This window comes from Indicator indicator, chromosome Z, assembly GCF_027791375.1.
Source record: "Indicator indicator isolate 239-I01 chromosome Z, UM_Iind_1.1, whole genome shotgun sequence".
NCBI lineage: Eukaryota > Metazoa > Chordata > Aves > Piciformes > Indicatoridae > Indicator > Indicator indicator.
Genome location: NC_072053.1, coordinates 27513581 through 27526875, shown reverse-complemented (window position 1 = coordinate 27526875; position 13295 = coordinate 27513581). Strand labels below are relative to the sequence as shown.

General features: G+C 40.8%; 1 protein-coding gene across 1 annotated transcript in view; it reads left to right on the top strand.

Annotated features, from left to right (window-relative positions):
• Positions 1-201: 201 nt before the first annotated feature.
• Positions 202-13295, top strand: part of ANKRD55 (ankyrin repeat domain 55) — a 58057-nt gene continuing 44963 nt past the window's right edge. The window contains exons 1-4 of the mRNA XM_054398129.1: positions 202-245; positions 7210-7223; positions 8938-9060; positions 11399-11529. Of these exons, the coding sequence (XP_054254104.1) occupies positions 202-245; positions 7210-7223; positions 8938-9060; positions 11399-11529 (312 nt within the window). The remainder of the gene's footprint in view (positions 246-7209; positions 7224-8937; positions 9061-11398; positions 11530-13295) is intronic.

Genomic DNA, 13295 nt, shown 5'->3' with positions numbered 1-13295 from the left:
AAACAGAGTATACTGCTCCCATCAGGCTAGTGGTAATGTTCTTGCCTTGACAACAACCTGAAGCCTTGAAGCACGTTTAATTCTCTGACAAGAAGACTGGTGACAGTTATCATTGCATTCTTTAATATACAAGATTCTTCCCTGGGAAAAGCTGGAGACGGCATTTGTCTAGTCTGATTGTAAATAATGAGATAAGCCACGATGGATTTCAGTTCCTCATCAGTGTTTGATCAGCACAAAGGTAAGTCACCTGCTACTAATTTCAAATCCTCTGGTCTTCCCACACAAATATGCTAAGGTTACTGACAGAACAAGCTAAAAGAAATTTTGTAAAAGATCAGATCTCATAGAGACTTACTTTGGTCACCCATGAAGGAATTTCTTCCATCAATTTTAGACACAGGTATTTCGGCCTCTTGCTGCAGTGATTTTGAGAAATATTTTTTTTTCTGCAGAATAGCTATAGCATCTGATTGCTTTTGTGCTTAGCACTGAAAGATGTATGTATCTGTTCATTGTTTACATTACATATTATCCTCTGATGGATATTTGTGTATAATTTCCAATACTGGCAAACAGAGCAATTTAAAATGAAGTTAAAAAAAATTAATAGGAACAGTATAAGTCTACTAGTTTGCATACATTAAGAGAACTAGATGCCGATAAATGATGGACTTTGCATCAGCAAATCTTAGCTATTTAGGAAGTACATATGCTATAATTGTAAATTTAATATATCTTTAAAGGATCCAACATTAAGATTTTATAAATGGTAAGGTTTCTATGGAAATACAGATGCCTGTTGTTTATTGTCTATTTTCAAGTTAAATGGTTGACTTTCACAGTGGGTTTGTTTGTTTTGCTAATACAAGATTTTATGTCTTATAGCTTAATCCTCTGTAAGGAATGTGGTGGCTTTCCTTTTACGTTACCAAAGCAAGAAGCTGTCATTGTTTGATTACCCACGTTGCAACAAATTTCTCTTTAACTTAAGCCAGGCTGCAAAATAATTTGTGCGCAGTGGCCGCAGTTTCCAGTGCACACCTGCAAAGTGTTCAGGGTGACGTGGTCATGTTGTCCCCACAACAAAGGTACTGACTGCAGAAAAAAGATGAAGGGCAGGAGGAAGACATATGCTGTGGTGCTTTTTTGGGAAGTCAGGTCTCACAGGTTGTACTTTCGTGCTTTACTATGCTTCTTTTGTGAACCAAAGTAAATCACATTCTGTATAAAGCAGTGGACTTACGGCTGCCTTTCAGCCACAGTAGTGCTCAGAACCTAAAGGAAGTCTTAAAACTACTAGTCCCCAGCCAGGACTCCAGCCTGAGTACATGGCAAAGAGTGAGAAGCCATCAAACAAAACTGAGTGGCAAGAGACAAAAAGTACTACCAGTAAGGATAAAAGAAGAAGGTAAGTGCAACAGGAGAAGGGGGATTTGCAGAGACAGGTGATCCTAGGTGATGTCAGAAAGACATAAGAAGCATTTCATTGTGGGGCTGACTGAGCTTCCGCAGCTCCAAACAAGAATTCCCAAGCTGTCCTTCTGCAGGCACTATGAGTATGCTCTGTTACACGTACTGGTCCAATAGAGCTCAGAGTAGGGAGGGAGAGGGAAAATCCCACATACTCAGTGCCAGGGAGTCATTGGAAATGGTTCCAGGAATGAGGCAGGAATATGAGCATGTCTGAGGAAGAAGTGAAGTCTCCAGATGTATAAGGACACAGCAATGCAAGAAACCACTGACCCAAACTGCCTTGTCTAGATAGGAATGAAAGAGATGCAATTCAACATATGCCTGTACTTCCCTTGCAACTAATCTGCAGCACCTCTTCCTGCCAAGACACTCTCCACCCTGACCCATCTTTATTCTGTCCAGTATCATCTCCAGCCTCTTGTCGTACTCCACTTACAGCACCTCCCCAGCAATAATATCATCTCCAGATAAATTCATCATCTCCCTTCCACCAGCACTGCAGTAAGGCTGGCTCATTAAGTGATTTGTGACTTACTGTTTGTTTTCACCGCTAGAAGCGTGGGAGGTGGATGGAGAGCAGGAACAGACATCACACAGTAATGGGACATGGAACCCATTGGTTATCACACAAAGATCTGTTCAAAATTTACAGTGGAGGGTGGATTTTGTCTAAATAGCATGTTAATGTCTTAGCACATTACTGATTTCATAGAATCATAGAATGGCCTAGGGAGACCTTTAGAGATCATCTAATCCAACCTCCCTGCCATGGGCAGGGGTGCCTCTCAACTAGACCAGGTTACTCAAGGCCCCATCCAGCCTGGTCTTGAGCATCTCCAGAGAGGGGGCATCCACAATCTCTCTGGACAATCTATTCCAGAATCTTGCCACCCTCATAGTGAAGAATTTTTTCCTGAGATCCAGTCTAAACTTACTCTCCTTCAACTTAAATCCATTTCCCCATTTCAGTGGACACTCTTGTAAAAAGTCTCTGTCCAGCCTTCCTGTAGGTTCCCCTCAGGTGTTGGAAGGAAGTTATAAGGTCCCCCTGGAATGTTCTCCAGGCTGAACAATCCAAGTTCTCTTAGCCTATCGTGGTAGTTTTAGGCTATGCCTTTAAAATTTTTTCACAGATCTTGAACAGAAAGTAGTAGAATGTAAATAAATCACTACTGAGTGTAAAAAGGAAAATAAAGATAGTTCTGAACAATCCCATTGGAAAGATAATGGACTTAAGCTAGTAATGTAAACAATCTCTCTCTCTTCTCGCTTCCTCAGGCTGGGAGATACTAACTTTCTTCTGCTTGACCTTGGTGGCAATGTTTTTGTTGTGACTGGTATTAACTTCTCTGCTTTTGTCTCTTGTATCTTTTGTACAGGGGCATAAGGGGGAGCAGGGAGGGAGAAGCTGTTGCAGGTCCCCTGGTCTTTGGCCAGGGGGGTCCTTGTGCTGTTTGTTGGTTGTAAATACCTGTAAATATTGTAAATACCTATAAATATTGTAAATACTCTATATCTTGTACACATTCATTGCATTCCATTGTAGAGTGTAGTTTTGCCTGTAAATACAGCTTTCATTTGCTTCCAGCTGAGCTGGTCTGGCAGATTTAATGCTGTGGGGGAATTTTCAACCCACCACACCTATCCTCATAGCAGAGGTGTTCCAGCCCCTGAATCACCTTTGTGGCCCTCCTCTGGACTTGTTCCAACAGATCTGTGTCCTTCTTATGGTAGGGACACCAGAACTGGATGCAGTATTCAAGGTGGAGTCTCACCAGAGCAGAGTAGAGGGGGAAAATCATCTCTCTTGATCTTCTGGGCACATTTCTCCTGAGGCATCCCAGGATACAGTCAGCTTTCTAGACTGCATGAGCACACTGCCAGCTCATGTTGACCTGCTCATCTATCAACACTCCCAAGTCTTTCTCTTCAGGGCTACTCTCAACGCACTCTGTACCCAGTTTATGTTTGTGCTTGGGAATGGCCTGACCCAAGTGTAGGACTTTGACTTGTTGAACCTCACGCAGTTTGCACTGGTCCATTTCTCAATCCTGTCAAGGTCCCTTTGGATGGCTTCCCTTCCCTCAAGTGAGTCCACCACACAGCTTGGTGTTATTGGCAAACTTGCTGAGGGTGCACTCACTGCCATTGTCCATCCAGGATAGGGGTAAGACCGAGGCAAAGGAGCCTGCTGAGAGCTTACTGAGAGCTTGCTGGGGACCTGGGCTGACTGAGGAGCCACAGTCATCCCAAGGCAGCCACACAGCCCAGATAAATTTAAGCAAGCGTAATTTTTTTGTATGGAGAAAGGGAAAATCTTTCATGGGAGCAATTTAGAACAATGGAATAGTACAGACTATGTTTCAAACACAGCAGACCAGTATATGTTGGTCCAGCTACATATCAAATACCTAGCATTCCAACCTTGAAAATCATAATGTCTCCCTGAAACAATTCCCATGTTACTGCTTATTAATACCTTATAATACTTACAAATAGTAACAGCAGCAGCAAATGGGACTTAAAGTAGCTATCAGAACCCCCTCCCCTCCTAGTACAGCTTGACGCCATTTAAATGTGTGCTAAATTTATCTTCAAATGTTTACCATTTACACCAGGAAGATAAATGAAGGCCTGGACTGCTACACTCACAGCCAGGTACACAAAGCGATTATTATTTTTTAAAGCAATTAATAATTCCATTCCCCAAAAAAATGCACTCATCCACCTTCCTTGACCCTTGACACTGACTTGCTGAAATAGAATACACTGTCTAGTGTTTTGTCAATAACTCGTGGGAAATCACATAAGGCATTTGGTTACTGGCAGAGACAAAAGGGTTTATAGCAAAGAAGGAATCAAATTGCAAATAAAAATATTTCTTCTTCACAATGAACATAAATTATCCTGTTATCCAGCCTTCAGTTTTTAAAACTTAATAATTCAGCAAGGTCTCAATCAGTCATTGTTGAGACCATATATACTAACCTTCAGCAAAATTGCTTTAGACTTAAAAGATCTAAGGCAGGAGAAGACATGCACTTACATGCACCTAACATCCACTTTGCAAAACAACACATCAGCTGACATCACAAACCATGTAAAATGTGTGCTATTCACAGGAGAGTCAGAGGAGAATTAATGTCACAAGCACTGTAATTTCATTGCTCTAAACCCTGTTATCTATCATTCTGCATGGTTCTTTATACACTACCTTTTCCAAACAGAAGGAAATTATTTTAAAGAAATTACATGCTCCTAAAACGCTGCAGCTTTTTTGAGACTGGCTTTTAAATTTGCTTCCTTTTGAGAATTTTAGCTACAAAATAAGGTATCTCAACTCTGTACATCATTTGATCTTTGCTCACTAAGATTCTTCTTTCTATGCCACTGTTGTGCCAGCCTGCAGTTTCTCTCTAGTCTTGCTCCACATGCAGGTTCTTGGTTGGACCATCTGCCTTCTCGAAGCTGACTGGCAGCTTTCTTTCACCAGGAGCACAGCATTTTTCCAAAATAAAAGATGACATGTATCTGAAATGACACCAGTACTCACTGGCATTTACAGAACTGTAAGAAAATAAATGAATTAATGTTAACACATTTGAAGGTGGTGGGTCAGATTGTTTGCAGTTCCTCTATCCCATGCCGTTCTGGTGCCCTAGCTGAGCTCCCTAGTATTGTAAGCTCACAGAGAGAACACAATCAAACAGTACCTCACTGTTGTCTTCTACAAAATGTCCACTATCTGAACCATTCCTCTTCTGCCCAGGAAAGTGCAAAAAGAAATGGCCTACAAGCTTTGTGTCCAAGCCCCCCTCAATTCTTTTATAGGGTAAAATGGAGGAAGATGAAGTGGAAGAAGTTCTGTCACATGGAGCCAAGTACATCCAGCATAAATGACATCCAAGCCCTCCTGCTACTTTCTGCTTTCTGTCATGTGTAGCATCAGAAGACCATGCATCTGTCTTCCACCTCACCCCACACCCAACATTATGCAGGTCCTGCTAAAGACACCCCACTTGAAATTATGCCACCCATCAGAAATTAAATTAGTGTTAGTAGACTTTATGTCAGGCATATGCTATGGACAGATAATCAATTCCTCCTGGCATAGTCTCCCTCATCAGCAAGGACAGCCTGTCCACCAACAGGAACAGGGGCTGTCCCCCTCGTTGCTGGGACAGCCAGGACTCATGGGTGAGGAAATATGAATCTTGGATGTGGTTTCATGCCTCCATTAACAGGAGTAGAGCCCATGTTCTGTCAGGGCAGGTGTGGGGAAAGCTTCTTTGTTCATTTGTTCATCCATCCATCCATCCATGGATTTCCCAAATAATAGAAATCAAATGTGTAATTTAAAAGAGCAGCTAAAAGAAGGGAAATAAATTCTCTTCAGCTGAGTAGTGATGGATAGGGAATTTGTGCACTAGTGAAGGCAGATTTAATATAGGATTATAGAATCATAGAATTGTAGATTCATAGAATGACAGGGATTGGAAGGGACCATTGGAGATCATCTAGTCTAACCCCCCTGCTAATGCAGGGGTGCCTAGATCAAGTTGCACAGGAACGTGTCCAAGCAGATTTTGAAAGCTTCCGGAGACCACAATTTCTATGGGCAGTCCATGCCACTGCTCTGTCATCAGCAAAGTATAGAAGTTTCTCCCTAAGTTCAAGTTAAACCTTCTATTTTCCAGTTTGTGTGCATTGTCTCTTGTCCTATCACCAGCCACCACCGAAAAGAGCCCAACCCCACCCTCATGACTTCCACCCTCCAGATATTTATATGCATTGTTAAGATCCACTCTCTCTTTTCCATGCTGAAGAGCCCCAGGTCTGTGGTAGTTGGGGGGGGGAGGGGACGATGGTGGAATTCTCAAGATACCACACAGCTCTTTCAGCCTGTCCTTGTAAGAGAGATGCTCCAGTGCCCTAATCACCCTTGTGCCCCCCCACTGAACTCTCTCCAGTAGTTCCCTGTCCTTGAGCTCAGGAGCTCAGAACTGAACACAATACTCTAGGTGCAGTGTGGTAGGTTCAAAATCCACCGCCCCAGCATTAAATTGCCAGACCAGCTCAGTTGGAAGCAAATGAAAGCTGTATTTTCAAGCAAAATTACAATCTACAGTAGAATGCAATGAATATGTACAAAATATACAGTATTTACAATATTTACAGATACTTACAATTAATGAACAGCACAAGGACCCCCTTGGCCAAAGACCAGGGGAGCTGCAACAGCCTCTCCCTTCCCTGCCTCCTCCCCTACCCCGCTGTACAAAAAAAGGATAAGAGAAAGAAGTAGAGAAGTTAACACCAGTCGAAACAAAAGTGATGCAGTCAAGGTCAGTAAAGTCAGTTAGTATCTCCCAGCCTCAGGAAGAGAGAAGAGAGAGAGATTGTTTTGGGAACCAAATCTTATGATAGATATATCTCCAATGGGATTGTTTAGAATAACCATTATTTTCCTTTTACACACAATAGCAATTTATTCACATTCTACTACTTTCTGTTCAAGATCTGTGAAAAAATTTAAAGGCATAGCCTAAAACTACCCCAGTGCAGCCTCACTGGGGCAGAGTAGAGGGGGAAGAGAACCTCCCTCAACCTGATGGCCACACTCTCCTTAACATGCCCAGAGTACTCTTGTCCTTCTTGGCCTCGAGGTAACATTACTGGCTCATTACTATACACAAGCTGTACACGAGTACTCCCAGGTCCTTCTCCACAAAGCTGTTTACCAGTAGGCCAACCCCTGGCCTGTACTGGTACATGGGGTTATTTCTCCCCAAGTGCAGGACTCTACAATTGCACTTGCTGAACTTCATTCACCTCTCCCCAGCTCTCCAGCCTGACCATGTCTTGCTTAATTGCAGCACAGCCTTCTAGCGTGTCATCCACTCCCTCTAGTTTCATATCATCAGGAAACTTGCTGAGAGTACACTCTGTTCCTTCACCCAGGTCGTTGATGGGTACATTCATCACCCTCTATTTTTCCCAACCCCACAACTCGAGCATCATCTTTGACAGACTAACCTAAGAGCTGATTGCGTTTCCATGGCAGCCAAGTTTTGAAGTTGAGAGTGATGACTGAATCCCTGGGAGAGAAGGTCGCATGTGAGGAATTACACTGGGCTGTAAACCCTAGCATGAGCTCATGTGGGTTCATCTGTGACAACATCTGATCACAAGGTGAACAGTGTGGCTAATACATTATAAGTATCTTTAAAGGTCTTTTATCACTCAAATATCTTAGAATGTTTAAAACACCATTTTTATCAATATGTTAATTAAAATGTATTATTTGGTTACCAAAAAGACCTTTTACTAACTCTTCACATTCTCTTTAAACCATCTTCCCTTTTTCTGTACAGCTTAAATAGTTCTGCTGTCTCCAGAAGAGAGCACAGTAAGGATGAGTCAGTAGTCAACACATCTTTCCTTTGATCAGCTCTCTAGTGTGATTTAGGGGTCAGTTTTATTTTCTGCTGCTAACAAAGCAGCACAGTGGTTGGACAAATGTTACAGCTTCCAGCATTGACCCTCAGCCACAGTGAACAGCACAGCTCACTGCAGCTGTACTTTGTTTAAGTTAACATAGGTCAGAAACTCTACTTTAAATTAAATCTCACACTGTGGCTGACCAATGATACATATCTAGAGCACACTACCATTAGATCAGATTTGACCTTGCACCAAAAAAAAAAATCAACTCTTTTGATTCCTGGAGTTAAGAGGTTAATAGTCTGCTCAAAGCCAAGGGAGGTGTAGGTGTGTGGTGCATGGGTTGACTGGTCTGGAAGGAAGTTACAAGCAAAGAGTCAAATAGAAAATCATTGCATTTATTTCTCTAGAAACAAAAATCTGATGAGTGTACAGAAACAGGTCCTGCAAGGCATCTGCTTTAAATAATACTCATGTTGTAACTGTCAAATGAAATAAACCCCTCCCAGGTCCCAAGCAACAGTCCATTTTTCCTGCTTGCAGGAATAAAGTTAGCACAAACCACTGCTGCCAGAAGTTCACTTTCCTGAGAAGAGAATATCACTGGACATCACAGGGAAAGGAAGTGAAAAGCCACAATCTTCTGATCTGAAAACGCTCGTGCACTGATTTAATCTTACCTCGTAAAAGTGTAGCCAGCAATATAATGATCTATTTCAGTTGTTTTTTCATTGTTTCTCAAGTCATGTTACATTAATGATTTCTTATTAGAAGTGAAAACTTTCCAGAAGCTATCTTGTGCCCCCTCAATGTTTGCGTCTGATGGTTTTGGAAGAAGTTAAAATGAAACACAAGTTTCAGACAACTAACAAAATCCACAGGGCATTTTAGGTACCTTTCGTTCCACTTCGAGTTATATAGTCATAAAAACTCTATGAAATAAGTGTAATGATTTTTCACTGTTAATAATTTTGTACTTGCTCTCCACTTACTCATCAGCATAGTCCTCCCCTGCAGGTGATGCAGCAGAAGAGATTGACTTGACTGTGGTTTACCAAGCAGCAGCTAATGGTGATGTGAACACACTAACTGCAGTGATTCAAGAAGATCCTTCCATCCTGGAGTGCTGCGACAGTGAGGGTAAATGAAGGCTGAGCTTGTTCTCAGGATATCAGTTACTACAACTTGCAAATAAATTTTTCAATTTTCATCTTTATTTTTCTGTTCAGCAAATTATATTTAGTAGCAGAATACAGGAAATTCAAGTTATTCTTTGGAAAACACACTGGAAATACTCAGTATTAATACTTCTTTCCCCTTGTAACTGTAGAATTTCTTATATGGATTTTTTTAACATATAACCAGGCAGTACTTTATCATTAATCTAATTTATCTTTTTTAGGGAGATGTTGAGAAATTGTCATTTCAGGGAAGGGGAAACTTTTTTTTTAAATCAAAGCCAAAGACTATGTGTTCTGCAATTTTTAGAGTAGAGGGTTCCAGTCTTTTGCATAAGAATTACATGCACCTGTAGAGTATGAATGACTTTTGTCATGTATTTTTTTTCCAAAGGCTTGGCATAGAATGTGCAATGATTAATTAATCTGCTGCATCTGTGAGACTATGCGCCTTTTCACTTTTTGTTCAGGTTACTATTTAATATTATTACAAAGTGCTCTCCACTGGCTGGGTTTTATATGCATGTATTTCCCAACTGAATTAGAGCCACAGATCTCTGGAAGCTTCTCTTAAGAAAGACTTTGTTTATTCAAAAGTATTTTGTTATTTCAGCTTCTTTCAAAGGGTCCATATGAACACTATCTGTTTTAATCTTTACCACCTTTTAACAACTTGCTAATTTTTCCTACGCTTTCAACTAGACATCCTGTTATCTTCAAAATATCTTTGAAGGGAAAATTATTAATTCAGCCAAAATGCTCTCAGTCTAGATCTTCAGTGACAGAGAACTAGGTATGAAAGGCAGTGGGTTGAGATAGTCTGATCAGCAAAGTCTCTCAGGTTGTGTTGATTTAAGAAGCAAGACAGGCTCTCAAACTCTTCTCAAAGAAGTTACAGAAAACACTCCACACGAGGACTGGATAGAATTGGAAAGTTTAAATGGGAGTGCTATTCATAAACTACATGCTGAAGTGCAAAGCATATAAAATACACAAAATCCATAGTCTGGGCTTAACACAGAAGTCCACTGAGCCAACCTTTCCCCAACCTCCACCAAACCAAGCCAAAAATCCAGACCTCAAATGCATATGTCTGTGTGTGTGGTCCTCACCTCCCGACAGTTTCAGGTACCTGCCAAGGCCACTCACGGCCTCGCTCTCCCGCATCACAAAGATAAGGGAGCAGCATCAGGAAGCAGAGAGAGGGGAAGGGGGAAAGGGGGCAGAACAGCTTGTGCTGTCCGGTTTTATAGAGATGGAAGGCTTATGGGAATGAAATTACAAACTCCTGAACCTATCTAGCCTCTGGAGGTCGGTATCTTCATCTTTCTTAAAGCCACTCAGCCTCAAACCATGACACAGATACAGAATAAACTTGTTTCCTAGGTTATACATGCAAATGTAATTAAAGTCCAGTCTTAGAAGACAAAACATGTGGCTTATATCCTGCAAATATGGCAGAGACTGCATAATCACAGGTCGAGTAGCAATCATTTTCTCAGCAATCTCATTGAATCCAGTGAGAATAATTATTCTTCATGTTTCTCTGAAGTTTCCACTAGTCTTCCAGTTTCTAATATTTATGTTTGTTCCCATCTTAGTAATTTTAAATCGCTTTGTCAGACTCTCTGGAAAATCTCTTGGTGTTATTCAGCAGTTAAGAGAATGGAGGGAAGAGGGAGCAATGAAAATGTATCATAATACTTCATTATTAAATTTGAATACTACGTTGAATGTGGGAAATGCACATAAGTTGTTTGCAGAACATTAAAAAAAGTTCTCATGAGAACAGGAAAGAAAATGTTGTAGAGCAAATTCAGTCTTTTAAATAAGTTGTTGTCTACATCAACTCGTCACGTACACCTTCACATGGGACAGGGCTTGATTTCAGTAATCTTTTGAAAATAGAGGCAGAATGAACATGGGTTTTGAGAAAGTTATTCAAGTACCTTCTGACTATTAGTCATTCTAAGGAGTATCAGCCTCCAAAATGGTGTATGAAAACAAACAGTTCGTTTTGGGAGCTTGTTGACAGAAAAAAAAACCCTCTTCCCTCCAGAAGGAGAGTTAATGAGGCAAGGCTTTTGATAATGAAGTCATGAGCTTTTTAAAATCCGCAGTCAGTAACTGGCAGAGCAGTTACTTCCTGACTACAAAAAGCTGAGTACAGCTGCTGGGCAGTTGTCAGAGAAAGGATTTGTTAATTTGCCAGTACTAACATTAACAAATAAGAAAATATCTCTATTTAATGGCTTTGATGCAATAAAAATTGTAAAAGAACATTCAACTTTCTTCCCCAGGTAGCACACCTTTGATGCATGCTGTGTCAGGACGCCAGGTTGATACAGTGAAGCTTCTGCTGAAGATGGGAGCCAATATTAACACTCAAGATGCTTGTGGACGAACCAGTTTGTCTCTGGCAACTTATCTGGTATGAAGACTTGGAGAAGGATGGAAAGATAAATGGAGTGGAAGGAGTAGAATTGCAGACCAGATGAGATTAATGTTTACACTACAGAAAGAAAAAAGGGGGGAAAAAAAAAAGAGGGGAGGGGAGAGTACAAATCATTTGGTTCTGTAAAACAGAGAACTTGTAAATTTTAGTACAATGAAAAGCTGGAAGCAATCATTATTAGAAAAGGATCAGGATTCCTTTCTCTTTCAGATTGTGAATTCAGTGCATGATATGGGGATCATACTAGATCAAGGGTCTTCTGTGTGGTTTCAAGAAAGCCCCTTTTTTCTGCAATGGAAAATTCATGTTAATATGCAGATTAACTTCTCCCCTCCCTTCTCAAACTCTTCTGATGAATAGGTATTTTTCCTATGCACCATGTAAGACATGACCTTACTTTTTTTCACCTCAGATAGTCAAGAACTCAAGTCCAAAGTATTGCAGGTGCCAATATTCAGACTATAAGGAACCCAATCCCCAAACCAACCTAAATATAAGTGATAGCAGGGGCAGACATCCCACTGAGAAATTTAGGAAGGGAGATTCAGAGCTCTCCATCTGAAGCACAGAAGGACAATACTCTTCTCCTTAGTCTTCTACTTCTCACTGGAAGGGAATTCAGGACTCAGAGGAAGGATGGGAATCAAATTAGCTGTGCAGAGGTCTTGACCATGGCTTCTGTTATTATCTGGACAGAAACGAGGAAGAAATGTTCAGCCATGCTGCGTAGTATGAATTATTGTTGGAAGACTGCCAGTTCATTGAAAAAGATTAAAGTGGCAGCCTAATTAAATCATATCCCTTGCATCTAGTTTTTTCCTGTAAATTCAGGAGAAAAAAACAATGCTTCCGCTCAGCTATGCAATATTCAGTCAGAAAATAAGTGTAGAAAACACCAAACCAGGAAGCATCATGCATTGCAAGGAGCATGCCCCACTTACTTGAGAATAAACATTTCCTCTGCCAGATACTTTCAGAAAATCCCACAATTAGTGTCATGCTCCTTTTTTCCTTCCTCTTTTCCCAGAGGGGAAAAAATATTCTTTGCTAGAAGAGAAATTACTGGAAAAGATTTAAAGCACCCAGCTTCAAAGTTTCCATTTCTGTTTCCTTGATGGATACAATCAGAGGTCTAGAGAGCATTTGGCTTGGATATGCGTCCAGAGACCGAATTCAGCAGAGCTGCACAGCCACATTACACACAGAATTCAGTGGTCTTGCATTCTACTGGGGACTGCAACAAGGATGTAGTGTTTACATCATTCTACACTTTTTACCTTTAAGTGCTGGTGATACTGATTCGATGTAGCTCATATAGGAGGGAAGGGCCTGCAGAGATATGAACAAAAGATGTTTAAACATGCTTGAGTTCCCTGGGACTTAAGTAAACACTGAAAGAGTGATGCATTCACAACCAGATTGTTTACTTGCCTTTTTGCTGAAGTGATCAATAGAAGGCTTTAGTCTAAGAACTGATTAATCCCATCTGTTTTGGTGCTGCTTTCAGTCTAACATTCCTGCCACAATGTTTGTAAATCTACATTCCAAGGCTATTTGATACTGATCTGTCATCCCTACAAAAACCTCAAAAAGCGAATGAGATGATTTGCTCCTGTTCCTGGTTTGACCTAGCATAATTAAATCTACATGCAGGAATTTGTGTAGCATTTGCTGGTGATAAAGGAATCAGTAGGGTTTTAATCGCTGTTTACTCAGTTGGTACTTGCCAGAACTGCAGAAAA